The sequence below is a fragment of the Carlito syrichta genome, unplaced genomic scaffold (assembly GCF_000164805.1).
Source record: "Carlito syrichta isolate Samal-C Ts95f unplaced genomic scaffold, Tarsius_syrichta-2.0.1 Scaffold304341, whole genome shotgun sequence".
Classification (NCBI taxonomy): Eukaryota; Metazoa; Chordata; class Mammalia; order Primates; family Tarsiidae; genus Carlito; species Carlito syrichta.
This window is the reverse complement of record NW_007248437.1, coordinates 213,559-227,933: the sequence shown is the minus strand read 5'-3', so window position 1 is coordinate 227,933 and position 14,375 is coordinate 213,559. Positions and strand designations below refer to the sequence as shown.

The window sequence follows — 14,375 nt, the reverse complement described above, 5'->3', positions numbered from 1 at the left end:
AAAAAAAAAAAAAAAAAAAGACTCACTATTGATCAGAAGTTGAGCACACTCACTTCCCAATGACTGAGGTTTGCCTTTGTCTCCCTGGTGAGTGAGCAGTGGAAAGTCTCAAATCCTGGATCTGAGATGGATGAGGGGGTCAGAGACCACCTACTACAGTCCATCACAGGAAGCTGGACCAGGAGGGCTTGGCAAAGCACGCTGTGAGAAGCCCCGGGCTCTCAGCACGCTGGGCACCATGCATGGCTGTCCTTCACACCTGGGGAAGCGTGGAAAGGGCAGAGCCACCTCACCTCTCTCCTGCCCCAGGGAACCTGGAGGGTATGCCCTTGAGTGGGTTGTGACGGGCGTCTCTGTGGCTCAGACTGAGGGGCCCGTGGTATGAGAGTGGAGGAGGCCGTTCCCAACACGGGGTTACCTTGAGTCAGGGGCAGAACAAGGTGTAGGCCAAAGATGGGCCGAGTCCTCAGCCCCAGACTTCCCGTCTGTCCTGGCCGCCAGCCTGCCCGCCCTGCTCCCTGGCTTCCTGACCCCTGAATGGTCCTGCTCCCCTTCCAGGCCCAACCTTGTCTCTCTGGACCTGGGCTTCAATGACCTGACAGACCTGCAGAGCATGGTCGCCAGCCTCAGGACTCTCAGGCACCTACGGCTGCTGGTCCTGCAGGGGAACCCGCTGGCCCTGGTACCCTACTACCGCGGCCTCACCATTGACAGCCTGGCCTGGCTCTGCGTGCTGGATGACATCACCGTGACCCCCAATGAGAGGCATCAGTTCCGGGGGCTCAGCCTCAGTGGCGGTGAGGGTACTGGCTTGCAAGGGTGGGGGCGGCACGTGATACTCAGCCGCTGCCTGACCGGGTCCTGTGCCCATCTGTCATTGCAGCTCCCCACGTGACCCAGGCCCGCATCAGAAATAGCATCCCCTCTGCGTCAGAGTACCCCCGGGTTTTGATCCCTGTGATTGGGACTTGGGGCCTTGGGTCTAGGGAGGCTAGGACAGTTCTTTTAGCTTCTTCACTTCCACGGTGACTTGAGATCACCCCCTTGTGGCCCATGCCGCAAGGTGCATCAAAGCCTTGTCAAGGTCAGCGTGATAAAATGTTGACAATAACAGGGGCACATGGCTCCAACCCTCTCTGTGGCCATCTCTGCAGAGCAGCCATTATCACTCCCATTATACAGATCAGGAGAGCGTGGCCTGAGAGGGGCACAGTGACTTATCCGAGATCATCCCGGTTGACTTGGAGGAGCCGGGATGTGAACCCAAGTCTACCAAGCTCTAAGGCTCAGCCCTGCCTGGGGAGAGTCCGGGAACTGCTGTTCCCACGGGTCACTTTGTCCTGCCCGCTCTTCATTGCAGATCTCCTGGCACACGAGGCGCAGTTTGTGGTGACCATTGGAAATATCAGAGGGGTTCTGGACACCTCTGTCTTGGACCCAGAACCTGGGCCTGAAGGCCCCTTTATCACTTACAGCTATTACGTGACCTACGATTTTCTGGAAGACGAAGAAGGCGAAGGGAATGAGTATGCGGGCGTGCTGGCCGAGGTGCGCGCCCCGGGCCATCCCCGGGATGGGGGCTCCCCGCATGGGTCCGCCGGGTCTCTCGTGTGGGAAGAACTGCTTCTTGGTTCCAGAACAGTCCTCAACATGGAGCTTTCCGGTGCATGACCTGACTGTGAGCAGGGCCTGGCTTCGGCTCGGCCCCTTTCTCGCAGCTGGAGTCATTCTCAGCCGTGCACCCTCCCCTTGCCCCCTTGAAATCTGAGCCTACCAAGAGAGCGGCCCGGAGTTTGGTCTAGACCCTTGCTCCTGTCCCCTCCACATCGGAAGAGAACCCAGGGACACCATCCAACCAGGAGAACCGTGATGACCCTGTCTCTGGTTGGTTCTCATGTAGGAGTTGTTGTTTTCACTCTTTTTTTTTTTTTTTTTTTGAGTTGCAAGTCTCATTCCGTCGCCTAGGCTGGAATGCAGTGGCACACTCACAGCCAACCCAGCGTCAACCTGCAGGGCTCCGGCGATCCTTCTGCCTCAGCCTTCCAAGTAACCAGAACTTACAGGCACGCACTACCACGTTTGGCTAATTTTATTTATTGTGGAGACGAGGACTTGCCAAGTTACCCAGGATGGTCTCAAACCCGCAGGCTCAGGCCATCCATTCACCTCGGCCTCACAAAGTGCTGGAATTACAGGCTGAGCCACTGATCCTGGCCTGTTTTCACTCTTAATGTAACATTTTCAGAAAACACAAAGCTGGGTTTTTGTTTGTTTGTTTTTGAGTCAGAGTCTCACTCTGTTGCCCAGGCTGGAGTGCAGTGGCATGCTCACGGCCACCGCAGTCTTGACCTTCCGGGCTCAGGCAACCCTCCTGCTTTGTCTTCCAAGTAGCTGGAACTACAGGCGTACGCCACTACGCCAGCTGATTTTTCTGGATTTATTGTAGAGATGGGGGTCTTACCAAGTTCCAAGCCTGGCCTCAAACCCCTGGGCTCAGGCAATCCTCTCACCTTGGCCTCCCAAAGTGCTGGGATTATAGGTGTGCACCCAGCCAAGGATAGGTTTTTAAAAACTTTTCTCAGTTGGTGTGCTTGCTCAGTTGCTGTGTTTGCTAAGGCTGTAACCTATCCAGATGCTGGCAGTTGTGTAGACACATTCCCAGCATTAGGCGAGAGCTTTCTGAAGGTGGCAGCCTCAGACAAGTTTCTGTGTTTTCCATGAAGATCGTCAAGCCCTCACTCAGCTCAGAATTAGCAGTCGAGGAGTTTCATGAGGAGGTCATTGAAGAGGTCAACGGAGACATCGAAGAGTCTCCAGAGTCTGAAGCAGTGGATTCAGGAGAGTCAGAGTCGTCTGAGGTCTCGGGCCGGCTGGCGGTTTTGCCGAGGTTGACAGACTCTGCGGAAGAGCTGGCAAAGTTGCGACCACACATAGATCCCAGGCTCTGCCCGTCCCCGGGGTAAGGATGGAAACCTGGCCAGGGCCAAGAGGTAGGGTCATTAGGGTCACAGCAAGCCCAGACCACACTGAGGCCTCTCCTTCCCGTACAAAAGCTGAGCCGCTCCCAGAGCCAACTCAGGAAGGCTTAAGGCTTCTCTCCCACCTGAGCTGACCCACGCAGGGTGTACCTGGGTTTGATGTTCAACCCCTTTTCCTGGAGTCCTAACTTTCCCCTCAAAGTGCAACTAAATCCATTTCCCTGACTGGCTCGGGTTTTCTGAATGATTGAATCTCTTGAATCAGTTGAGATCTGGTAAATGGACAGCCCTTTTCATTCCAGCTCTTGGATTTGAAAACCTTTTTGGTGTAATTTTTTTTTAAGTCTGAGTCTCACTCTGTCACTGGAGTGCAGTAGCACGATCACAACTACCACAGTTTCAACCTGCTGGGTTCAGGTGATCCTTCCACCTCTGCCTTCCAAGCAGCTGGGACTACAGGCACACACCACCACACCTGGATAATTTCTTAATTTATTGTAGAGACAAGATCTCACCATGTTACTCAGGCTGGTCTCAAGCTTCTGGGCTCAGGCAATTCTCTTGCCTCAGCCTCCCAAATGCTGTATTACAGGCATGAGCCACCACGCCTGGCTTGGTTTAACTTCTTAAGCCATCTAGAATAATTTTTTTGTTGGGACTTTTTTTTTTGAGTTGGACTCTCACTCTGTCATCAGGCTGGAGTGCAGTGGCATGCTCACAGCCACCACATCCTTGACCTGCTGGGCTCAGGTGATCCTTCTGCCTCAGCCTTTCAAGTAGCTGGTACTACAGGCATGCGCTTCCGTGCCCAGCTAATTTTTTTATTTATTGTAGAGATGAGGTCTTGCCAAATTGCCCAGGCTGGTCTCAAACCTGTGGGCTCAGGCATTCCTCTCATCTTGGCCTCCCAAAGTGCTGGGATTATAGGCATGTGCCCGCGCCTGGCTTTTTCTTGGAATTTTGAATATGTCATCTGTCTTCTGGTTGCCATAGTTTCTGAAGAAAAGTTAGCAGTTAGTCTTACTGACTGGTGTTCCTTTATATGTGATGAGTTGCTTTTCTCTTGCTGGCTTTCAAGATCGTCACTTTGTCTTCCCACATTTTTACTATAATGTGTCTGGGTATGGATCCCTTTGCATTTATTCTACTTGGAGTTTATCAAGCTTCTTGGATGCATAGATGAATGTTGTTAATCAAATTTAGGAAGTTTTCAGCCATGATTATTCCAGTATTTTTCTGCTTCTTTCTCTGTTCTCTCCTTCTGGCCCCCTCATCATGTGTGCTTCTAGTAGCTGTTCAGAAAAATCCAAGGGACACCTGGTGTGTTTACCAGGGACCCTTCTCCTTACCAAGGGACCCTTCTCCTTGGAGGGTCTTGAATTCAAATTTGCATCTCTCTAGACCCCATGAGGTTGCTTAAAGTTCTGTACAGCTTGTCAGACAGCAGTTTTGGAGCTGGCTCTCACCTTGCAGATTAAAGTGGCACCGAATATCAAGCTCATTCTTCTTGACTGTCCTTGTTTGTTCAGATTTTAGAACTGAAGACCCTCACTCTCTTAGTAGATCTTCAGGGCCTCCAACAGATTATTTTCATATTTTGTCTAGCTTGTGTGATTGTTTTCAGTAGGCTGCTTTGCCCAATATAGTCTAGTCTACCATTTAGACTTCAGCATTGTTCAAATAGAACTTTGACATGGATTTTCTAAAAATATTTTCTTTGCAGTCTATTATATTTTACTTAGATTGTTTTAAAGTTACAGTCCTTAGTTTTATATTTTCCACACAATTAGTTTACCATCTCTGATTCCTGAAATTCAACGGTTAGTAAGTACCAATCACCTGCATATCCTATCCAGGCATGATGCTGGACGTCAGGGTTACAGACAACAAACAGGACAGAAAATGGTGTGTTCTGTTTGGGCACTCACCCTTTCATGAAGGAAGTGAACAACAGTAATTTCAATATACCACATGTCATGTATGTTACACTGGATGCACAGGATAAATCTTGGTCCCTAGGACAGGTACTAGGAAGTAGGAAGTGACAGCAAGAAGTTTGAGTGTGGAGGGAGATGAGGACTGACAAGAGAAGGGCCAGAGACAGCCGGGCTCGGTGGCTCAGCCTGTCATCCCGCGCCTTTGGGAGGCTGAGGTGAGTGGATTGCCTGAGCCCGCGGGTTTGAGATCCGCCTGGGCAGCGAGACCTCATCTCTACAATAAATCAAAAATCAGCCGGGCATAGTAGCGCATGCCTGTAATTCCGGCTACTTGGAAGACTGAGGTGGAAGGATCGCCGGAGCCCAGCAGGTCAAGGCTGCGGTGGAAGGGAGCAGCCACTGCACTCCAGTCTGGGTGACAGAGTGAGACTCCAACTCAAAAAAAAAAAGAGAAGGGCCAGAGAGATGGACGGAGAAAAAGAGTCTTACCTTAGAGAAACTATGGAAAGGTTTTGCGCAGGGAACACCAAAATCAGGTTTACATTTTAGGAAGACGACCACATGGAGAAGATGATTGTGCAAAGAGATTGTCAACTCCTCTCCCTACTTCTCTGGTTGATTTATATAAGTTTTATATCACTGGTTTTGGGTTTTGTATATTTTCATGCAGTTTTCTCTCTCTTTCTCTCTCTCTCTCTCTTTCTCTCTCTCTCTCTCTCTCGGTAGAGGCAGGGTCATGCTCTGTTGTCTAGACTGAAGTGCAATAGTGTGACCATACCTCACTGCAGCCTCAACCTCCTGGTCACAAGCAATCCTCCCACCTCAGCCTCCCAAGTAGCTGGAACTACAGGCATGTGCCACCACACCTGGCTAACTTTTTCATTTTTTGTAGAAGCGGGGTCTCACTATGTTGCCCAGGCTGTATACAACTTTTTATTCAGGAGGTTCTAAAATTTATTTAACTTGGCAAGTATAATGATTTGCATTCTATCTTGAATTCTTTCTACCTGTCCACATCACTGTATTTTCATTTTATTTTATTATTTTATCTTATTCTATTTTATTTTGAGTCAGAGTCTCACTCTGTCGCCTAGTTTGGAGTGCGGTGGCATGCTCACAGCCACCATAGCCGTGACCTGCTGGGTTCAGGAGATCTTTCCACCTCAGCCTTCCAAGTAGCTGGAACTACAGGCTCGCACCATCATTTCCAGCTAATTTTTTGATTTATTGTAGAGATGAGACCAAGTTTCCCAGGCTGGTCTCAAATCCGTGGGTTCAGGCAACCCTCTCACCTTGGCCTACCAAAGTGCTGGGATTATAGGTATGAGCCACCACACCCAGTTCATCACTGTATTTTAAATCAGTTATTATCACATATATTTCCACCATTTTGATGTTTCCCTTTTAACACTGGTTTTGCGTACTTGCTTTGCCAGGTTCACAAGCCTGGGACTGGGCTTACCCGCCATGATGTTTCAGGCCCCCAGTTTTATCTCTGAGCACGATCTCCTTTTCTCTGAGGAAAAACTTCCTCCCTCCTCAATGCTGAAGAAGTGATTGAGTCTATCTTCTTTGGGTATTTGTTAATGTTTGACTTGGATGTGCTTTAAACTTGTTACGGCATTTGACAAATTCTCCTCCAGGCTGTGGTCCAGTTGTAAAGCAGTATCTGTTCAATCGCTTCCCAAGCAGAACGCTACTTGGGGTTGCACCACATTCTGATACTGGCCCAGCTCCAGTTTGGAGTCTACTTCAGTGTGGGGCTAGGCTAGTGTCACCACTTTTGACCCAGTACCTTTCTGTTCTGAGAATTTTGCTTTCCCATATGCTGTTAAGATCCAGTGGCACAAATAACTCGTTCAATCATTTATTAATCTATTTATTTACAGAATGTCATTTGCGGTGTGCTAGGAACTAGACTAGATACTAGGTATGTGAAAATGAATAACACAGGACTGGTGCAGTGGCTCATACCTGCAATCCCAGCATTTAGGGAGGCTGAGGCAGGAAGATTGCTTGAGGCCAGGAGCTCAAGACCAACCTGGGCAACATAGCGAGATGCTGTCTTTACTAAAAATTAAAATGCTAGCCGGTGTGGTGGCACACACCTGTAATCTGAGCTATTTGGGTGGTTGAGGCAGGAGGATCACTGAGCCTGGGAGTTGGAGGCTGTAGTGATCATGCCACCGCACTCCTGCTTAGGCGACAGAGCAAAACCGCATCTCTATAAAGTAAAAAATAAAATGAGTAACACCACACGACACCCCTAAAGTTCATCATTTACAACATAATTATCTGTGTGTGGTCACATATGCATAACAAAAAATTGAAGCCCTTTTTAACCCTTTTTTGAGTGTACAATTTACTGGCATTAAGTACATTCACATTGTTGTGCAACCGTCACCACCATCCAGAACTTTCTCATCTTCCCAAACTGAAACTCTGTCCCCATTAAACACTGTCTCCCCATTCTCTCTGCCCTGGCCACAGCCATTCTTCTTTCAGTCTCTATGAATTGGACTCCTCTTGGGGTCCCATATAAGTGGAACACAGTACTTGGCCTTCTGTGACTGGTTTCTGTCCCTTGGCATCATGTTTTCCGTGTTGTAGGATGTGTCAGAATTCCCTTCCTTTCAAGGTGGAATACTCCTCCACTGTATGGATAGACACACTTTATGTATCCATCCATCTGCTAGTGGACGTTTGGGCTCTTCCTCCCCTTTGGCTATTGTAAATAGTGCTGCTGTGGACATGGGGGAACAAATATCTGTTCGAGTCCTATTATCCTTAAAATGTCCTTTGGAATTCTGGCTCTTTCTTCCAGGTGAATTTCCACATTCAGTCTGTCAAGCCCCAGACATATTCCTAGAGAACCCAGATGGCCATTAGAGCATCACTTTATAATGACTTGTGGCATTTGTGATGTGTTTACTTTTTTACCACTACTTAGCTGAAAAAACAACCCTTTGGCACAGTTTTGGTTGGTTTCCACTGATTGTTCAGGACACAGTCCTGCCCCTGAAGTGGTCCCTCTCACGTTTCTTTGGTGTCCTCCTCGGTGCCCACTTTCCTTCCGGCCTTCTGGTCCCCTTGCCCTGCCTGCTGATGGCCGGGCCCTGGTATCATGCTGTTTGTGGGCTCTGATGCTCGTCACTTTCTTGCAAGGCCCTTCACAGTCCCGTGCCTGGTTCCTGGTCACAGCCCCCGAGTCACGGCGCCCATGTCTTCATCTCCCCCTTCAAAGGACAGTCCTCTTCAGCACCGTCCGCAAACCGTGGGCCGACGTCATTCCCTGCAACTATGAGATGCAGCACACGCTCAGGGACCTGGTGCCACTGAAGGCCTTCCTGCTGGCGGGGACCACCGTGACCATCGTGGAGGAGAAGGTGGGCAGCGGGGGTGGTGCCTGACCTTCCATCTCTGGACCACCCTGGTAACCGACTCACCCCCTTCCCCTCTGTCGGGTTCCCATCAGGCCATCGTGTGGCCCCGCCGTCTGGGTGCAGGAGGCCTCAGCGCCTTTCCAGAAAGGGCGAGGAGAGGCCACCCAGGCAGCCCCTTCGGCTTCTACTCACCGGAGGCCATGTTCCTGCCCCTAGATTCTCTCCTGGCCCGTGGTCCCACCTGCCGTCGACAGTCCCCTGCCTGCCAAGAAGGAAAAAGGAGAGAAAGACAAGAAAGGAAAGGAGAAAGCCCAGGGGAATGCTGGGAAAGACAAGGGGCAAGACAAGGGGAAAGACGGGCAGGATGAGCGAGAGAGAGGGAAGAAGGAGCCTGCCAAGGTAACGCACGGGGGGCCGCAGGTGGGGATGGGCGGCCCCGCCGCGGCCCTTGCCTTGGCCTCCCCTTCTCCTGGCCTCTCCCTGCAGGAGCAAAAGGGGCCCAAGAAGAAGAAGGAGCTTCCCAAGAACCTCTGCCAGGACCCTCCCGTCCTGCGGGTGCTGGGGAACGGCCTGGTGGCCCTGGAGCCCCTGCTTGCCGGGGAGCCCGTGGTGTCCGCCGTGTGCAACTTCGGGGTGGTCCGCACCCTGGCATCTGACAAGCTGACGCTTGCCAGGGTACGGGGCCCCTGCCGTGTGCCCTCGCCTCTGCCCTCACCCTCCCCACGGAAGCCTTGCTGGGCAGGGAAGGGCAGCGGGCCCGGCTCACGGGCAGGGAGGAAGGCTGGCGGAAGGGCCTTTCCCTGGGCGGTTGCCAGGCTGCTGGTGCCCCTGTGTACACGCAGGGACCCCTCTGTGCGTTGTGAGCATGGACTCTCCCCTTCAGGTGTGGGCCAAGGTGGGCGTCTTCCTCACTGGGAGCCCCCTGCCTTCCTGGGCCAGCCAGAGGCCCTGGCGGGGGAGAGAGCCCCAGGGACAGCCTCGCGGGCTCCTCTCCCCTCCCCCTGCTCCAGTAGGCATCTCATCTGGTGGTGGTTTCTCCCAGGATTCAAAGAAGACGAAGAAAGCTGCCAAAAAAGGTGGGTGCTGAGGGCAGGGAGTGTCACTGAGGGCCGGCTGAGGTCCAGCCCCTGGGAACCAGAGGAACAGAAGGGCAGAGAATCGCAGCTTTTGGCCAGGGGAGAGGCCAAGTCCAGCCTGGGGACCCAGCTCTGTCTTCCTTGCAGCTCGCCTCCGCCCCCCACCACAGTGCCCTTCTGCGGGCTGTGAGGCAGGGGGGAAGTCACCTGTGGTGGGAGCCACGTTGGGGGGGTCAGAGCTGGAACTGGCCCAGGGTGCTTCCGGCTCCAGCTTCAGGTCATTAGGCCTAACTTGCTGTTTAAGGAGCCTGGACTTGTTCTAAGGAAGTGTCTGAAATGGGTATGCTTGGGGCTTGAGTTCTAGAAAGAATTGTCTGGCTTCCAGGGAGAGACAAAAACCAGGGAGGGCACTGGGAGGCTATTGCAGAAGCATAAGGCGAGATCACAGCAGAACTACCCACGATTCTGATGCCAAAAGGGAAAACAACATACGTGTCCCTCAACAGCTGAGGCAATACACATATATCCATACAGTGGAAGATGATTCAGCCATAAAAAGGAGACACACATGCTGTAACATGGACCAACAATGAAGACATGATACTGCCAGGCACGGTGGCTCACCCCTGTAATCTCAGCACTTTGGGAGGCCAAGGTGGGAGGACTGCTTGATCTCAGGAGTTTGAGACCAGCCTGGGCAACGCAGCAAGACCCCATCTCTAAAAAGAAAACTAAAAAATTAGCAGGGCATGGTGGTGCACACCTGTAATCCCAGCTCTTTGGGAAGCGGAGGTGAGAGGATCGCTCGAGCCCAGTGTTTGAGGCTGCAACGTGCTATAATTGTGCCACTGCACTCTAGCCTGGGTGACAGAGTGAGACGCTGAGTAAAAAAAAAAGAAAAGGAAAGAAAACATGATGCTGAGTGGAAGAATCTACACCCAAAAGGCCACATATTCTGTGATTTTGTTTATATGAAATGCCCAGAATCGGCAAATCCATAGAGCAGAAGAGCCATGGATACCAGGGGCTGGGGGAGGGGAGAGCGAGGGACAACTGCCCGATGTGGCCAGAGTTATGTTTTGACCTCAATGAAAAAAATTCACCCTAAAAAGGCGTAAGGCAAGAAATGATCAAGTCTGGGACACCGAAGTGGGTGACAGAGGTGGCTCTGAGAGCCCCAGGAAAGGGAGAGCGGGCAGGTGCTGCCTTGGGCCTGGAGCCGGAGTCCAAGATGGGAGCTGCCCTGGGGAGATGAGCCCGGCCTTGCACATGTGAAGGTCAAGTTCAGCGGCGTCCCAGAAGCCTTTCTCTCACAGCCTGCGGTGAACCTGCCCCTCTTCTCTCCATCTCCTTTGCTGCCACTGTCGTCAGACCACCTAGTCCCTCACCCAGACGACAGCAGCTCCTCCCACTGGCGCGCCCTCCTCCCGCCCCACTGCCGGCCTCTGCCCATCACTCACCTTCAGCTGCCAGCCTGGCTGAGTCATTCCCCTGCTCGAAATGCTTCCATGACTGCCTGCGGGCCGTGTCACAAAATCCATCTTTCTGTGGCCTCGGGGCCTGGAGAAATCTACCTGGGAGACTTACGTGACACCTGCCACCTTCACCTGTCTCATCTCAGCTCCAGGCACCCTTCTTCAGTGACCCTTCTTCCGCTTGCATTCTTCGTTGCATCCTGTTTTTCTCTATCGTATTTATCACAACAATAACTATGTAGATACCATTCTAGGTAATTATTTGATTATTATTTAGTCTGCTATACTGTAAGCTACAGGAGGGCAGGAGTTGTGCCTGTTTTTTGCTTTTGAGTCAGAGTCTCACTCTGTCGCCCAGGCTGGAGTGCAGTGGTATGTTGACGGCCACTGCAGCCTCGACCTGCTGGGCTCAGATGATCCTTCTGCCTCAGCCTTCCAAGTTGCTGGAACTACAGGCACACGCCACCACACCCAGTGAAAATTTTTGATGTATTGTAGAGATGTGGTCTCGCCAAGTTGCCCAGGCTGGTCTCAAACCTACAAACTCAGGCAATCCTTTCACCTCGGTCTCTCAAAGTGCTGGGATTATAGGTGTGAACCACCGCACCTGGTGCCTATATTATTTAAAGTCACATAATCCCCAGCACCCAGCATAGCAGGTACACAGTAGGCCATCAACAAACACTGAATGAATTAATCAGCTGATAGTTGATGCTTAAAGCCAAGAAAGGGTGGCACAGTGGCTCACGCTTGTAATCCCAGCACTTTGGAAGGGCAAGGTGGAAGGATCGCAGGAGTTCGAGACCAGCCTGGGCAACATAGTGAGGCCTTGTCTCTATAAAAAGCAAAAAAATTAGCTGGGTGTAGTGGTGATCACCTGTAGTCCTAGCTACACAAGAGGCTGAGGCTAGAGGATCTCTTGAGCTCAAGAGTTCAAGGATGCAGTGAGCTGTGATCATGTCACTACACTCTAACCTGGGCAACAGAGTGAGATCCTGTCTCAAAAAAATAATAAATACATACATAAAAAAATAATTAAAGCCATGAAAATACATGAGCTTATGTTGGCAGAGAAGAAAAAAAGGGTTGCACACAGTACCCTGAGAACACCACCAATTTTGATCAGGAAGAAAAAGCAAGACATGAAACGATCAAACTTAACTGCATCCTAGAACAAAACTCAAGGATATTTATAGGAATACAAAAATATCCAGCATTGAAGGTAAAACTCACAATGTCTACCATCCAATAAAAAATGACCAGACATGCAAAAGAGCAAGAAAATGCAATATAGAATAAGAATTTATCAGTAAAAATTGATTCAGAAATGACATATATGATAGAGTTAGTAAACAAGGACATGAAAGATAAAAGAAATCAAACTTCCAGAGATGAAAACTGCCATGTCACATAAAAATTACACTCAATGGGATGGAGAGCAGATTAGACACTAAAGAAGAAAAGATTCGTGAACTTGAAGTAATAGAAACTATCCAAAATCAAACTCAGGGAAAAAAATGACTGGGAAAAAAAATGAGCAGAACATCAGTGAATTTTGAGATAAATTCAAAGGGCCTAATTTCCATGTAATTGAATCCTCAAGGAGAGGAGAGACTGGAAAAGATATCTAAAGGAACAATTACTGAAACATTTCCAGCTCAGATGGGAACTGTAAGCACTCAGATACAAGCCCAGTAAACTCCAAACACAAGAAACAAAGACAACTAACCAAGGTAGATGATAATCAAATTGCTTAAAATCAGTGATAAAGATAAAAATTTTAAGGTGGCCAGAGTAAAAAAGACACATCATGTATAGAGGAACAAGAATAGGAACGACAGCAGAATCGTCTCCAGAAACAATGTGAACTAGAAAACAGTGGCACAGCTTAAATACTCACAGAAAAATAACTAGCAACATTTTTTCCGACACAAATATATTCTAAAAACAAAGATGATAACGAACACTTTTCAAGACCTAGAAAGGCTGAAAGAATGCGTCGCTTGAACTGTAAGAAATTTTTTTTTTGGAGTTGGAGCCTCACTCTGTTGCCCAGGCTAGAGTGCAGTGCATGCTCACAGCCACTACAGCCTTGACCTGCTGGGCTCAGACAAAACTTCCACCTCAGCCTTCCAAGTAGCTGAAACTATAGGTGATTGCTACCACGCCTGGCTTACTTTTTGATTTATTGTAGAGATGAGAGTTCACCAAGTTGCCCAGGCTGGTCTTGAACCCCGGGGCTCAGACAATCCTCTCGCCCTGGCCTCCCAAAGTGCTGGGATTACAGGCTGAGCCACCGCACCTGGCCAAAATGGTTAAGCAAAGTTCTTCAAGCAGAAGGAACATAATACCAGGTGGAAATCTGGACCTACACAAAGACTTAGAGAGCACTAGAAAGGTAGCCAAGTGGGTAAATAGAAGACCTTCTGTCTTATTAAGTCTCTCTAATTATTGTTGATTGTTTAATGCAAAAAGTATATATTGTGGTGCTTATAACATATGTAGAAGTAAAATGTATGATAACGGTACCACAAGGGCCAGGGTTGGGGAAGAAATGAAAGTATATCATTGTAAGGGTCTTCAGTGCTATATCACCTGAAGGTAGACTGTGGTAAGTTCAGGATGTTTAAAGCAACCACTAAAATAACAACAGAGTTATGCTAATAAGCCAACAAAGGAGAGAAAAAAAAGTATTAAAATATTCAGTTAATGCAAAAGAAGGTAAAACAAAAGGAACAAAGAAATACGAGATAAATGGAAAACAACAAAATGACAGATGTAAACCCAATAATAATTACATTAATTGTAAATGAGTCAAGTACCCACTTAAAAGGCAGAGGTAAATCAGGTTGGATAAAAGAAACCCCAGCACTTTGGGAGGTGGAGGCGACAGAATTGCCTGAACCCAGGGGTTCGAGACCAGCCAGGGTAATTTGGCAAGACCTTGCCTCTACAATAAATCAAAAAAATTAGCCAGGCGTGGTGCCGCATGCCTGTGGTTCCCGCTTCTCGGAAGGCAGAGGCGGAAGGATCGCCGGAGCGCAGCAGGTCGAGGCTGCGGTGGCCGGGAGCGGCCACTGCCCTCCAGCCTGGGAGACAGAGTGAGACGCCAACTCAAAAAAAAGAAAAAAAAAAGTTAAAAATAAAAGGATGGAAAAATAAATTCAGGGCGGCAACTAATAAAAATAAAACTGGAGCGACCGTGTGAGTATTAGACAAAACAGATTCTAGAGCAAAGATTACCAGGGAGACCGGCCCACTCCTTTGATAGCTCCACCCACGTCACTAGAAAAGTGTCTGAGGATTGGAAAACTGGAAAACTCACGGTGCGGACACAGTGTTCAAAAATTCTAATTTCTAGCTGAACACTCAAACGTTATAAGCGTATTCACCAAAATGCCTTCCGTCCTTTACCCCGAAATGCCAGAATTTTAAAGGAATATCTGCCGGATATCGAAGTCTGAATATTCACAGCTTGCCAGTGTTTTCTCGCGTGAGCCCGCGCTCCGCGGAAGAGGCACGCGTG

At 49.5% G+C, this 14,375-nt stretch overlaps 1 protein-coding gene across 1 annotated transcript in view; it reads left to right on the top strand.

Moving 5' to 3' along the window:
• The window catches only part of LRRC43 (leucine rich repeat containing 43), a 16,110-nt gene extending 6,725 nt beyond the window's left edge, over nucleotides 1–9,385 (top strand). The window contains exons 4-11 of the mRNA XM_021713206.1: nucleotides 559–797; nucleotides 1,361–1,548; nucleotides 2,724–2,959; nucleotides 8,160–8,301; nucleotides 8,515–8,607; nucleotides 8,662–8,697; nucleotides 8,785–8,973; nucleotides 9,341–9,385. Of these exons, the coding sequence (XP_021568881.1) occupies nucleotides 559–797; nucleotides 1,361–1,548; nucleotides 2,724–2,959; nucleotides 8,160–8,301; nucleotides 8,515–8,607; nucleotides 8,662–8,697; nucleotides 8,785–8,973; nucleotides 9,341–9,385 (1,168 nt within the window). The remainder of the gene's footprint in view (nucleotides 1–558; nucleotides 798–1,360; nucleotides 1,549–2,723; nucleotides 2,960–8,159; nucleotides 8,302–8,514; nucleotides 8,608–8,661; nucleotides 8,698–8,784; nucleotides 8,974–9,340) is intronic.
• Nucleotides 9,386–14,375: the final 4,990 nt, after the last annotated feature.